Here is a 15,494-nt window from a genome sequence, read left to right on the forward strand (position 1 = left end):
TTTCAGTAGCAGGATGAAATAGCCTGCCGCTTATGACTAATAACAGCCCTGATTTAAAGCTGGAAAAAAACGTCCCTGCAGCTTAGATGAATGTCTAGCTTGGGCAGATATTTCTGCTGCAGAGAACTGAGTCGAGTAAACATGACCTTCATTTCTAGGCTTAATATCGCTGTCAAATTATGCATGTAACCCCACCTCCTACTAGAACTCAATGCAGCATTATTCACTACCACCAAATCCACACCCTAAATTCACTAAAGTGTTGCAATTGTGAATGCAAAAGTAAATGCAATTTGAAGAGTATTCCTTTCAAGAAAGCCAACTCAGTGACTTGACTGCAACCTCTGATTATAAATCTTGAGGTATCTGATTTTTGTAATACCATATAAAAAATGCCCGAATATAGTTTCCATTTTAGAGCAGAGCTGAATAGTAAATACTTTTACTCATCAAAGACACTAGAACCCTCATTATGAACTGGAGGAGTGCTATTCCCGTGATGCTATTGCTCCCTCAGGTCACAAGTGGCCCTGTGTTGCTGGCCTCAAAATGACTTAATGTCAGAAAAGCCCTTTTTCAAAAGGGGTGGGCTGCACATGGTAAAGCAGGAGGGATATCCATGCAAGGGCAGCTGGTGCAGGTTGAGTCTAGCCCTCACCCAGCCCCCTTCATCATAGTTGGAGCATTGAGTGCCCTCCTGGCACACACAGACCTGCCCATAGACACCCTCCTGATCCCAACGTCCTAACCCCCATTGGCTCCTGCTCAGATTTATCAACTTCTCAGTACAGGTGAACCAGCTTTGTTGTCAGTGTCTGCATAACCATGCAGAAAAGTGGACAGCATATCGATTTTTCATGGGTTATTTCACATTTCAATACCTCTTAAATGGCCTCACCATAATTTTTTGCCTTTTTCCAGAAGTTGCATCTGGCTGCAGAGTCCCAGCATGTAGCTGAGCACATCCTGATGGGGTTCCTAGAAGGCTGCTATCATCCCTCTCTCCCAAGGCTGAAATGTCCCCTAATAGGTTGTCCATAGAGGAGCTCACACGGGCTACACCAAACCCCCTTCTGTGGCTCCTCTCGGTGGGCAAACAGCAGGCATAGCAGGAGGATGCCACACTTCCACCTCATGGACTCAGGTAGACCCATTATCATGCCCTTCAGGGTGTTGTTGAATCTGACAACAAGCCAAATTTTTTAGGGTGGTGGGGTGTGGAGAACTTGCAGGTTACCCCCCCGCCCCCCACTCATTCTACATGGATTTCAAGTATGCTGACATGAAGTTAATGCCTCTATTAGACGCTAAATCCTTGGGGAACACCATGTGGGTAAAAATCCCCTACGGGGTTCTTGCCACCGCAGGTGCAGTCACTGACCTCAATGCGATGGCCTCTGGGTACCATGTGGCATGTTCCACCAAGACCAGGATGAACCTTTCGCCTAAAGCTGTCTCGGGTCCAATTGACCAATAAATTTGGTTTCCACCTTCTCAAAGGAAGTGTCAACAAAATACAGGGGATTCATGGGAGCCTTAAGCTTTCTGACTGCTTTCCCGCTGGCCTGGCAGGTGAGACAGGCCCTGCAGAACAAGTTGGAGGCTGTCTTCATCCTGGGGCAATTGAAGTGGGGGACAAGCTGGCAAAGCTCTTGTCCTGTCCCAGGTGTCCTGCCAAGGGTATATCATGATCCAAACCTAGTAGGAAGGCCCTGTAACATTGGGAAACCTCCTGTGTAATGGGCTTCCCCAGGCCCATAAACCTCCCAGGGTGGCAGGGACCTCCCTGATAGACTTAGGGGAAGCTTCCTCACATGCCTGTCAACTTGTACCATTTGAAATTCAGGGGCTAGTTTCCCACACCCCTTGCCCTTCCTCTCCCTGGCAGCTACCTGGGCCATTGTTCCAGGTTTCAGACTTCCTTGACTCCACTCTTGGACAGCCATGGACCTTGCGGTCACACAGATCCATTCAATGAAGCCTAATATCTCCAGGTGTGACCTGAGCTCCACTTCCTTCCAGCTCTCAAGACACCTATTTACACCTCACAGTAGTCATACTGGATCCTGTGTCTCTCAGAGCCTCCACTCTGTGCTCGTTGATGGGGACTCATATTTTGGCACTAGCTCTGTATCCACTAGTGACACAAATGTAACCTTTGCCCTATAGTCCATGTTATCTGGGACCACATCCTCCCCCAGTGCTCAGCTCACCAACCCAGGTGTCTGCCCAATGTTGGGGAGGCTGTGCCCCTTAGGACATTGGGTGCTAATATTTGTAACCAGGGCTCCAAAAATTCACTCAACCATTGACCATTTGGCGAGTCTTATTTGATCAGGTGGAGCTATATGTAATACTTACTGGTCCCTTCTGGCAATTTGACACTGAACAGGTGTTCTGTTCAGTTAAAAAGTGGAGGGGCAATAAATATGCCTTTAAATCTTGTTCTTATGACACATTTCTCTGTGTTCACAGACAGAGGTCAAAAGTCAGTTTTTCTTACACTTACTTTTCCTTCTGACTGCAGAGTTCCAGGACTTTGTAAGGTGAACTGTGTGACCTGCTGCTTAGAATATAAAATAAAAGGATATAGGGTGTCAGGTTTTTCCTAACACACAACATTTAAATGACTAAGTCAATTGTGCAAACATTACAAAATATATTTCAGTAGTTGTGAAAGCCCTTTTTTATATTTCTATATTTCTGTGTGATGAAAAAATATTTTAATAGGATGAAAACAAATCAGAATACTTTACATGATGATGTTCAAAGGATATGTTTTCTGAAACCCAATTTCACAGATTGTTAATACACTATACAGTATATCAGTAAAGCTGCAAGTGAGTGGAGAGGTTTTTGGACATTTCTTGGAAAGGTACTGTATGTAGATGACAATATGTTACCACATCATGGTTTAGTGATATATTTGTTAAAATTGAGTGTTTAAACAAACTGAGAAACACTCCTGCCCTATTGCAATGCTGTTAGTAAACTAAAAGAAGCCCTAGGTTATGTGGGCTAGACCTCATGGGTATGTGGGATAGATTCTTGTGATGCATGCAGCAACCTTTAATCTACTTAATCAAACAAAAGAGTTTTTTTGTACTACAGAAATGCTCAGCTTTCATATCTGCAGGTGCAATCGTATATGAGAATTAAGAAACATACAACTCTGTAAACTATTTGCCTGGGACCACTTAATTTGAGACCTATTTACGAGTCAATTACATGACAGTTAGGGCGAGTAGATTAATTAAGTTACTCGACCTGCAGGTCTAGTAAACTTTTTATGATTTTAAGAGCTCTGTGTAACACCCTGTACACTGGGGGAACGCACCTCCCTGTTGGACCTAGCCCTGTTTGCAGGGTCATCCCCAAACTTTTAGCCTCCTTCCTCCTATTTTTTCTGACCTGTTTTTGGTGGCTTTAGGACTCTAGGCACTTTACCACTGCTAACCAGTTCTAAAGGTGCATGTGCTCTCTGTGTAAATTGTGTTGGTGATTGGTTTATCCCTGATTGGCATATTTGATTTACTAGTAAATCTCTAGTAAAGTGCACTAGAGGTGCCCAGGGCCTGTAAATCAAATGCGACTAGTGGGCCAGCAGCACTGGTTGCGCCACCCACATGAGTATCCCTGTAAACATGTCTCAGACCTGCCACTGCAGGTTCTGTGTGTGCAGCTTTAAACTGGCAATTCGACCTGGCAAGTGTACCCACTTGCCAGGCCCAACCCTTCCCTTTCTGTACATGTAAATCACTCCTAAGGTAGGCTCTTGGTTGCCCCATGGGCAGGGTGCAGTGTATGTTAAATGTGGGACATGCACTGATGTGTTTTACATGTCCTAGCAGTGAAATACTGCCAAATTCAATTTTCACTGTTACAGAGCCTATCTCTCTCCTAGGTTAACATGAGGGCTGCCTCTTTGGGAGCAGATAGAAATGTGGAGTTTGGTGTCTCTGAACTCGCAATTTAAAAATACATCTTTTGGTTAAGTTGGTTTTTAACATTGTCAGTTGGAAAATTTCACTTTTAGAAAGTGGGCATTTTCCTTCTTAAACCATTATGCCACTCTGCCTGTTTGTGGATTCCCTGTCTGGGTCAGGCTGACAGTTGGGGTATTTGTGAATCCCCTCTAGACAGTGAGACAAAGGGAGCTAGGAAGTAGCCTGCATATCCTGATGGGCCATCTGAGCTAGACTGGAGAGAGGAGTGGTCACTTACACCTGAATGGGCTGTGTCTGCCCTCACACAATGCTGTCTCCATCCTCCTGGTGTGTGTCTGGGGCCTGGCCTGGGCAAGGCAAGGAAGGATCTTGTGAACAATAGAGACTTTTCTTTGTAGTTTGCCTACTTCAAAGGCAGAAAGAGGTATAAGTAGTGGACCCAAAACCCCAGACTTTTAGATTACTTCTGGAATCAAGAGGAAGAGCTGAGGAGAAGTGCTGCCCCTGCCTGTGACTGTGCTTTGTTGAGCTATCCTGCAGTTGCTGCTTCTGCCTGTGAAAGGGGACAAAGACTGGACTTTGTTGTGCATTCCTGCTTGAGAAGAATCTCCAAAGACTTCCTCTGTCAGCACCTGGACTCTCCGCTGAGACTCTTGCCCTGCCAAGTAGTGTCCTATCCAGTCCCTGGGTGCTTGAGAGGTGAAGTTGGCAGAACAAGAACTGAAATCCATGTGCAGAATGCTGTGCGGGGACATTTTCTATGCACCACCTGCAATGGGGCTGAAAAATAAGGTGCGACCCGCTTCGTGGCAAAAATTGACACTCCACCTGCATTGCGGCTGGGAGATCGACACATTGCGGCTAAAGAAACGATGCAGCACCTGCTTGCAGCTGCTGTTAATGATGTAAATCCTTCGTAGGGCGGTTTTCCATCACCATGCGGCTGGATTTCACACGCATCATCTCTGGGTGTCAAAAGTCAACGATAGCGTGCGCGGATCCGAGGTGCCCGTCTGGAAATCTACGCATCGCTCTCTTGCGTGAGAGGAAAATGACGCAGCGCCTACCCGAGCGGAGAAGAAAACAATGCACGGGCTCGGTTGCGAGTGAGAAATCAACACATCGCTGACTTTTTCGACGCACACTCACCCGTGCCGCTTTATTTTCGACGCAAACCAGAAACTTTGTGTAACAGCAACGTTAAAGTTGTTTTCTATGGAGTAAGACTCTTATTCTTTTGAAAATTCATAACTTGACTTCTGTATGTTGGATTTTTGTCGCTTTGGTCTTGTTTGATTTAGATAAATATTAGCTATTTTTCTAAACTGGTCTGGTGTCCATTTTGTAGTGGTTTCACTGTATTACTGTGTGTGTGTGTGTTGGTACAAATACTTTACACATTGCTTCTGGGTTAAGCCTTTATGCTCGTGCCACGCTACCAAGGAGGAGAGTGGGGGTTAACCAGGTGTGTTTCTCCTTTACCCTGACTAGAGTGAGGGTCTTTGCTTGGACAGGGGTAACCTGACTGCTAACCAAAGATCCCATTTCTAACACTCCCTGTATTTGTGATAAGAGAACCCCTTTTCCTTTTTATCAGGTTGGGACTGGTTACTGGTGTTCCCTTGGGAATTGTTTTGGGGTACTTCAGAGGCCTCTTTCGTCTGGTGGGATCCCTGCTCACCATTCTGGTGATCCCTCTCAGATACATTTTGAATACTTTTATGCTGATCCAGAGGTCTGGCTCCTTTGCAGGTTCCCTGGGGTCAATGAGCTTGCTATCATTAGGTGCTGGTGCAGCTCTGTCAAACATGTGTTCTTCTAGTATCAGATTAAACAAATGGTAAAATCATCAACGTTGCTGCCCCTCATCTACCCATTCAGTGCTTTGCTGGTGTAATCAAGAAAATCTAACCAAGACTAGTTCTGCATCTTTTGGCTATCCCTAAATCTGATCCAGTACTTCTCTGGGATGAGCCAAACTTGGTCACAAGAGTGGTTTTCATTGGAATGTTCTACCAGTGTAAGCAAGGTATCCCTCCCCACTGTAGGCATGTGCTTCCAGAGTGATGCCCTTCAAATCTCTTCTGGACCTTGTGCATCTTAAGGGCCACTTTGTAAGCAGAAAAACTGTTTATGTAATCCCTGACTGGGCACCATGCCTTTGGATATGTCAACCTACCTTCATGTCCACTTCACACACTACGGGGAAGATGCCAAAATTGTTGCTGGCCTCTGTTTGCATAGCAAGTATAACCTTCTCTCTGAGACTTCACTCATGGGCCATTCTGCTATCCTCTGTAGTCTTTTTCTTCCTCCAAGGCACTCTCAGCATCCATGGCCAGTTTCTTTTCTTCCATCTTAAGTTTGGACATTTGCAGCTGTAACTTCCTCTCTGCCTCTCTGTGTGCAGCTCCTCTGGGGACAGGCAATGCGAAGATACACTACTTCCCTCTCTGTCATAGAATTTCAACTCAGGAGATGGATCATCCTCCTCTCCTGAGTGCTACATATCAGACCTGGTATCCAGGCCCTGCTCCTTTCATCCATAATATCTTCTTAATTCCCATCCTGTACTTTTGTCATTAATGGGTGGAACTATGTCCAGGCCCTCATAGCTTTATGAAGTTCTAATGTCTTGGTGCCCTTCTTGGTTTTCAATTCTGTTTCCTTACAGAACTGATTTAGCTGAACCACAGCGTAATTTTCCTTGTTGGCCAGTTCAAATTCCATTACTGCAGGTATGGTCACAGACAGTCAAGCAGCAATGAGAGTAAATTTGGAAAAGCAAAAGAGCCAATCAAGGGTAATGTAAAAAGCTTGAATTGAAATCAAATGTTTTGTCTGGGATTCTAATGGTACACAAAATCACTGTATGGTACTGCACAAACACATGTCCAAATCTCACCGCTGAACACCAATGTTGGATACTGGGTTACTGGTTGAGGGTGTGTGAAACCCTATTCAAGCAGCAACCATAATCTTTGTCAGGGTGAAACACAGGCAAACTTCAAATTAACCTGTACCTAACCCCCAGGTAGCTCGGCACAAAGCAGGAAAGCTTAACTTACAGGAAATCTGTAAAATATTTATGCAGTACTTCAAACAGTAATAAAGTGACAACACAGCACAAGAAAAAATTAATGGCAATTTAGAAACATTGAGTAAAATGTAATAAATTATTTAAGACCAAAATAACGAAAATCCACTTAATAGAACCGGAGATATGCAGTTTTAAATATTTAAGTGAAAACAGTACATAGAAGCACAAAGCACCAGACTTTGATTATCTGGTTGCACCAGACTCGGACAAACTCATAAGTTCAGGTCAACCATGATGGAACATGAGCCGGATAAAGGGACCATGTTAGGCTCACTGAACAAAATACCTTAAATCCTTATAGCTGAGCATTGCGAAATCCTGCATTGAAGTGGTGCTGTGTGAGGTTGCAATGCGTAGCTTGAGTCGTCGTCGAGAATGCTGTTGATGAAGGCCTTGCAATGCGAAGGTCAGCGCCTGCCTTGAGGATGCATCCCACAGTGGTGGTCCCAATGAGAATGTGGGCTGCGAGGTGAAGTCCAACGTCGGAGATGCTTTGTTTTTCAGCATTTTTTATGTGGCTTTGAGGAAATGTGTTGCCCTGCATAGGTTCTGTTTAGAGGACCATAGTGGGATGGCAGATCACCTTCACACCCACTTCCAAGGGTCCAGGACTGGAGTGGCACCACTTGGAGAGTAAGACTCACAGGAAGTAGGGTCCAAGTGATGGTTTCAAGATGGTTGGAGCCTGTTCTGTTCCAGAGGCTCTGTTCAGGAGGCTAGCCAACTAGCGCTTAGAGGCACTCCTGGGTTCATAATGCAGGTTCAGTCCTTAAACTCAGGCAGTAGGGCAGCAGAGTAGCAGTCCTTTTGGCAGAGCAGCACAGCAGTCCTTCTGAGTCTTTCACAGGTCCATGGGTGTACTAAAGAGTTGGGTCTGAGGGTTCATTATTTATACCTGGTATCAGCTTTGAAGTAGGAGAAGGTTCTGGAGATTTCCACCCCAGAGGTGTTTGGAATTTCCTGCCTCAATGCCCTGGCCCAGCTTGTCTAAGGTCACAAAAGACTACTGCCATACCCTTTTCGAGTGTGCCCAGGCAGGGTCTTTGTGATGTCCAAGTGTGGTAGGAGATAGCTCCTCACCCTCGTAAACTCACAGATGGCCCATCTTACAACACCTGTTTTCCCTTTGTTTCATTGCCTGGACCAACTGCCAGTTACACTTAGCCTTGTGTCCCAGGATACATGCTGCTGACATCAAATGGTGGAGACAAGGAAATGCTTTCTAAAAGTGGCATTTTCAAAATTGTGGCTTAAAACAGACTTTAGCATTAAAGAGGGACTTAAATTACATTTAAACTGGATATACCCACCTACTCTCAATTGAAAGTTATGGCATATTAAATGTAAGAAGTTAATCCAATGTTATCCTATATGGGAGACAGGCCTTACAGTAGTGAAAAATGAATTTAGGAGTTTGCACTTCCAGGACATTTAAAACATGAAAGTATATGTCCTAATTTTTTTTAATACACTGCACCCAGCCCACTGGGCTACGTAGGGCCTAACCTAGGGGTGACTTACATATATTAAAAATGGATGTTTATGCCTGGTAAAATGTTTACTTTGCCAGGTAGAAATGGTAGTTTATAACTGTACACAAAGGCTGTAGTTGTGGGCCTACATTTTTAAAAGGGCTACTTAAGTGGGTGACACAATCCGTCCTGCAGGCCCACTTCTAGTATTAGATTTACTGGTCCTAGGTACATGAGGAACCCCTTTACTAGTGACTTACAAGTAAATTAAATGTGCCAGTTGGGTCTATGCTAAATTCACCATGTCTGAAGGAGAGAGCATACACACTTTAGCACTGGTTAGCAGTTGTAAAGAGCACAGAGTCCTAAGGCCAACAAAAACTAGATCAGCAAAAAAGTGGAGGAGTAAGGTAAAAAGATTAGTTGAAGGCCACCCTAAAGCTGACAGATCTAACACTGTGTTATAAGAGACTTCCATAAGTGCAAATGATTGTGACTCTGTTTTAGATGTAGCATCAAAGCAATCCACAGTGAGGGGGCAAGAATTGGAGACATGTGACTCCATGCACAAGACCCAAGACATCTTGAAAAGTCAGAGCTAGTGACTTAGTTGAAAAAAGTAGTCTAGCTGGACATAATTTATTAGAGGATTTTGTGGCAAAATGAGGGATCTTGCTCTAGTAAATATTTTTAAAAGATGAGAAGAAGAACTGAACCTAACAGTTTTTGTGACCATGCTAGCTGCTTCATTTTGGATGGACTACAATCGTCTCAATAGTGGCACATAGAAACTGTAATACCTACCTTCCAAGATTAGAAATGGGGTATTGGTGAAGTATTCTTATCTGCTTTGTTTCTAAGGTGGAATCCAAAGTAAAAGACTGGTAAGAGGCTCTGTGGTGTGTATAATAAATATAAAATCTAATTTATTGCAAAATCCCATTCCATAATTCCAGATGCAACATACTGGTGTTGTTTTACCTTCGTAACCCCGCAGGCCCCTGTCTTCATTAATTTAGAGTGGTATTCACTATGAAATCTCCACGTGCCAATCATATCCTTTTAGTCACAAAACATATCTTACCTCTCCGAGTCTAGCTGTGATACATCAGTCAAAATGCAGTCAATCTACACTAGTGCATTTATCCACTTGCTTATTTCGGTAGCCATGTATCTAAATTGCTATATAGAATTGTGAATGAAGCAGTCGCGGCTCACACTAAGCAGCAGGGGTGGGCAGCACATGCAGGGGGCAGAATTACATTAAGTAAAAAATAATTTTAAAAAACCACTTACCTCCTCCGCCGTGCGCCGCTCTTCTGTCCCCTGTCGACTGCAGGCACTTGCTCCCAGCCTGCCCTCCGGCCAATCCTGACGCTGCTCAAAGCAGCGTCAGGATTGGCTGGTAGCGCCCAGCCCGGGAGCCTGTGCAGGCTCTCTCCAGCCCAGCAACTGTGTTGGTGGGCTGGGGAGAGCCTGTGCGCATGTGTGTTTGGCCGGCCCTAGACGGCCGGCCAAACATACATGCGCAGTGAGGGGGAGTGCTATGCACTCCCCTCAGTGCACGTCACCCCATTGCATGGTCCCTTTTCCCAAAAAAGATCGTAAACACAGTTTATGATTGTTTTTTGGGAAAACGTTTGCAGCTTCCACTGCTGGCGGAGGGGCAACACTCCTCCGCCCTTATGGAGGAGCTGGCCCTGGAAAGAAGTAATACATAGTGATGGTTATTTTTTGCAGTGAAAATAATTGTGTTTTCAGCTCTGCATTGACTCTGTCTGTTGTTGGGGGCATGTAATAACTTTATTAACGTGGGAGAGTGTTCTTTAGAAAGGAGTTGATTTGTATTGATTTTAGCCGTTTGGTAATTGATGTGGCTGATCGACTTTACTGAACATTGCCAATGCATTCTTTTTTGCAGATGGTGGAAATGGTGTGTCTTCATGTCATCAGTTTAATGGAAGCCCTTCAGGAATGCAACTCAACTATATTTGTGAAGGTAGGCAAATCCCGTTCGTAGAGTAGTTATACGGGGTGTCCATCTGGAGTTTGCTTCATTTCACTATCAAGGCGGGGCCAGCATACCAATTGGACGGAGTAACACATTGCCACTCAAAGGTGGTGCAAAATAACAAAGATTGAGCATAAAGACCCAATATTTGCTAATCGATAAAGTGTTGTAGTGGCAAAATGCTGTTTCTTGGAGCGCTGAACATCACTGATCTCTTTGTTCATCCACAGTGTTTTTTCAAACATATTTTTATTAGTACCAGCCAAAAGGGGGTATAGTCACCTTCATGCCTTCATAGTGTTATCACACATATATGTATACGTGGTTGTCAGTTTAACATTACTTTAGGAATTGAGTGAGTTGAGAGTGATTATGCAACCGAAAACCATTTGCCATTTTATTTGTAGTAGTATCCAATATCTGGTTAACTGCAAATCATTGCCCCCATGCTATTAAATAGCCTTCAAAGATTAAAAATACACCAGTATTATATCCTTACTTATCAATATGCATCAGAGGACAGGTCAACTTTTTTCTCATTTCTGCTTGGATATATTACAGTCCCTGGCATGGTGGCCTACCTCTATGTCTGGTAGTAATTAAAGTTGCATTAAACAGCCCTCTGCCCCCACCCCCAAACTTGCCTTTATCTGCTCTGTGCTTCTGTTAATATAGTGGCAATGTCTATGTCATTTTGCAAAGGGGGAAGAAGGCAACAAGGGGACAGCTCCTCCGCTCAGATTTTTGTATTGGCATGGCATGGGGTAAGGATGTGATCCGCAAGTAGTACACTTAGCGTATCACAGGTCAGTTTTACCGGTTGATGCCTGTGCCCTCTGAAGTCCCCTGGGTGTCCTCTAACCCATTCTGTCAGAGGTGTTACAATAACATCTCCCAATTTGCTGAAATAGGGAATTTCCGCAGACCCCTGTATTCCTCTGTGTGCAAGGCTGCGCCTTCTGCCTCCCCCGGTGGAGTAACTCAGTTCTCCATGTCTGGTCTGAGGAGGGATTAGGGGATTTCCAGTGAATTGTAATTAACCGTTTGGCGAGTATAAGTGTTAGGTCGACAAATCTAGTAATCGCACCCGCTTTCCCGAGCCTGGGATACAGATCCAATATGCAATGGTCTGCTAAATCCCACTAGGAGAGCTCGGTGATTTCACAAAGTGTGTTGTGGATGCTATTCCAGTAGTGTCTCAGGGACGGAAAGGCCCAAAACATGTGGCGTAAATCTGCCTATTCTGTATGGCACGGGGACAGGTGGAGTATGCGCTTGGAAATAAGGAGTGTACCCTTTGTGGAGTCAAGTAGGCTCTATGGAAGATTGCAAACTGGATAAGTTTGAATTGTGCATTGCGGGGAATATGGGATGCATGTTCTGTAAGGAATTTCCATTCCTTATCATGCAAGCGGCATGCTAGGTCTGTCTCCCATCTTTCCCGCAGAGGGGGCAGTGATATACAAGAATGGGAGCGTTGCCCTTTGTATAACCACTTAATTAGATGCCTCCCTGACCCTACGTCATAAAGTGTCTGTACTAGGGAATGTGTCTAGGGTTATTTCCCGGAGGTGGACCATTGGTGGCATATAAAATGTAACAGATTGGCCTATGTTAGAAATTGGGTACCTGGAAGTTAAATTTGGGCTATAAACTCCCTATGGAATAGGAGGTGTCCTCTATGAAAAGATCCCTCAAGGTCGAGAATCCACTTTCATCTAAATGCCTCAACCTTGTCAAACAAAGCACCCCAGCTGGGGTGGGAAAACCACACAGGGGAATGTTGGGTATATATGGTGTTGTAGTCTTGGTCATTCAGAACACCGTGCACCAGTACCACAGCACGTTTTGAAAAACATAGGGGTAGCCACTTTGTGTGGTGCAGTCTCCCTGGCAGAAGGAGCAATTGTAGTTCTCCATTTTCTAGTTGCATCTATGTATAATTTATCTCCTGTAGGTGTATTCCCGCTAACCAGTAGGCCAGCCATTGCATTATGTCTGAAAGTCGTTCGCACCCATCACTCCTTTTGCTGTGGGCAACTGTAATTTTCGAAGACTGATACAACGGCGCCCTGTGGCTCACAATAATTCTATCAGTAAGATTTTCCGTGTTTTGAAAATCGACCTTTGTATTCAGACAGGGAGATTCACAAAAAATACAATAGCCTGGGAAGCATCACCATCTTGGATAGTGCCAAGCGTCCACCTACTGATAGGGAGAGGGGAGTCCAGAATTTGATCTGTGATCTTAATGCTGTTATCGCTTTGTTCAAATTACCTTCTAGTAGGTCGTCAGGGGGGCTGAATGTCTGCTGGGCCATGGGGATCTCCAGCACACCCAATGGGACTTTGGCAGAGGTGAATAGTCCCTCACGGAATTAAAACGCAAGTGACTTTGAATGGTTTACTATCAGGCCTGAGATAAGACCAAATTGTTCAAGGGTGTGGCTAATTAGTTCCTGCCTCTGCTCATGTCCCGTACATATAACAGCATGTCATCTGCATATATAAGGACACCGTGTGTATTCGTTCCCCATCAGGGAGCCCTCAGATTCCTCCCTCTTGTCTCAACTTTTGGGCAAAGGTTTCTATCACCAGAGCAAATAGTAATGGGGACAGCAGACAGCCCTGTTGGGTGCCCCGGGTTATCTGATAGATTGGCGCGATGTGCTCAACTGTCTTCGCTCTGGCCGTAGGACGGGAGTACAGTACCTTAACCCATTTTATGTAACCAGCCGGTATGCCGAATTTCCAAAGAATGGCAAAAAGATACTCCCAATCTAGTGACTCAAACACTTGCTGCAAATCTAGCAAAAAGCATCCCGCCCTTGAGTAGGCTGCCCGCGTTACCTCCAACATCTGATACAGACAGCGAATATTTAAGTGGGTGCTCCTGTGGGGTATAAAGCCACATTGATCAATGTCAATCAATTGAGGGAGGAACAGCAGGAGCCTCTGCACAAGGACTTTGCTGAGTAACAGTAGTTAATATCGACAGTGGTCTGTAAGAGGTAAGCTTGGTGGGTGCTCAACCTGGTTTTAATAAAGAGGTGACTAGTGCTTGGCTCGAGGTTACGTTGAGCTCCCTGCAGTCTAGTGCTGTTTTGTACATTGCAACCATCTTTGGGGTGAACTGTGACATGAATGTAGAGTAGAATTCAATTGGCAACCCATCAGTATCTGGGGACTTAATGCATGGCATCCCCCTTATGGCCAGACGTACCTCTTCTTCCGTTATGGGCCCAACCAATTGTGTACAATCAATTATGGACAGACGTGGGAGTCGGAGGTCCCTGAGGAACTCTGCACAGAGGTTAAGGGAAGAGGTGGGGTGGTGGTATAACAGGACCTGTAATAGTCTTATAATGCCTGATTCACCTCTATCTAGTAGAGCACTGCAGCCCGGATTGCAATATCACATGAAGTTAGAGGTCCGGGGAGGTTGTATAGTACGTGCTAGCAAGGCCCCCGCTTCATCTCCGTCTACATGTGTCCAGTGTGTATAGGTTTTGTAGTCATAAACCCACAGTTGCTCAATGAGTTCTGCATGTTGTTTTTTAGCTGCCAACAGTGCAGGTGTATGCTTAGGATCATCAATCGACTCATGCTCTAAGCTACCCATTCATTTCTCTATATCTGTCAAATCTTGTAGCCACTGGCTCCTAGTCCCTACTATGGTTTTAATGGCTACCCCCCTAATAATTACCTTGAATGCATCCCATTCCACTACTTTTGTCGAGGCGATACCCTCATTTATAGTGAAGAACGCCGTTATGGCAGTGTTCACAGTGCTGTGAAAGGACACATCCTCAAGATGGGTCGGTTGCATGCGCCATGTGGGGATTGGCGTAGGGACGTGGCCCCATTGGAGCGCCACCTCCAGTGGGTTGTGATCTGAAAACGTCTTAGCAAAGTATGTTGTGTCCATGAAGCATCTTGAAATTTAGGTTGTGCAAAGGATGCGGTCCAGTCGGGTGTTTAAGCTGTGCAGTTGTGAGAAAAAAAAGAGTATTCCCTCATTTCGTGTTCTCCCTACGCCTGCTAGATCCTTATGAACAGTCCAGGCTGTAAGGGCCTGTGCTTGATTGAATGAGTTTGTGTGAGGCAATGGTGGGTGTGAGCAGTCTAGTGTAATATCCAACACTGAGTTAAAATCTCCTCCTATCACCCACGGAATATGTGCCCATTCTGCCAGTGTTTCGGAAAGGCATTGCAAAAAGACATCTTAGTCTGTGTGGGTGCAATATATACTCCCCAGTACCATCTGCATTCCGCCAAATCCCCAAGTGCGAGGGCATATCTACCAAGCAGCATTTTATAAGCCCCAGCTATTAGGTCCAACATGAAACATCTGTTTGACCAAACATTCATCATAACTTCAAATAACGCAAAAGTGTAACCATTTGTACACTTGCACATGGGGGGAACCAAGCATAGTTTAAAACTGGTGGGCGCCAATTGGCCTATGATGGGATTACCGATGAGCTAGCTCCCTGGCACCCGCACCGGAGAGTCCATATCTGTTAGAGATCAATGGCCTTCTCCAATCACACCATTTGGGGCAAGTGTTCTGAGGCCACTCTTCGGCTCCCTGGGAGTTACGCAAGTCTTAAAGTTACATGCATGATACAGTGGATCTCCCAGTGAGGCACCAGTACAGTCAGGTAATAGTGTCGGTAGTCTGCGGAGTTATCGAGGGGAATAGGGCCATACTGGAGTCAGACTCGGCCTCCGAGAGGGATGTAGTGGAATGTTGCAAGGGTGTCCAGTTGATCTGAGCCTCTATGTCCTTCACTGACTGCAGTACTGCTGCCCTACCCTCGTGAGCCTTGTGGGGTGAGGGTGCCACTGTTGATGCTCCTTTCTGATGGTGTTTGTGTCATCTAGAGTACTTGTGAGCATGGGTTGGGGCTTCTCCATCTCTCTCTTGATGGCGAGCCAAAGTGTATGTTCATTCTAGCAGT

The 15,494-nt window shown here is 45.1% G+C and overlaps 1 protein-coding gene across 1 annotated transcript in view; it reads left to right on the plus strand.

The window, feature by feature from the left end:
* The window catches only part of UNC79 (unc-79 homolog, NALCN channel complex subunit), a 770,017-nt gene that overhangs the window by 700,357 nt on the left and 54,166 nt on the right, over positions 1-15,494 (plus strand). The window contains exon 50 of the mRNA XM_069208227.1: positions 10,441-10,518. Coding sequence (XP_069064328.1) covers positions 10,441-10,518 — 78 coding nt within the window. The remainder of the gene's footprint in view (positions 1-10,440; positions 10,519-15,494) is intronic.

This window comes from Pleurodeles waltl, chromosome 9, assembly GCF_031143425.1.
Source record: "Pleurodeles waltl isolate 20211129_DDA chromosome 9, aPleWal1.hap1.20221129, whole genome shotgun sequence".
Classification (NCBI taxonomy): domain Eukaryota; kingdom Metazoa; phylum Chordata; class Amphibia; order Caudata; family Salamandridae; genus Pleurodeles; species Pleurodeles waltl.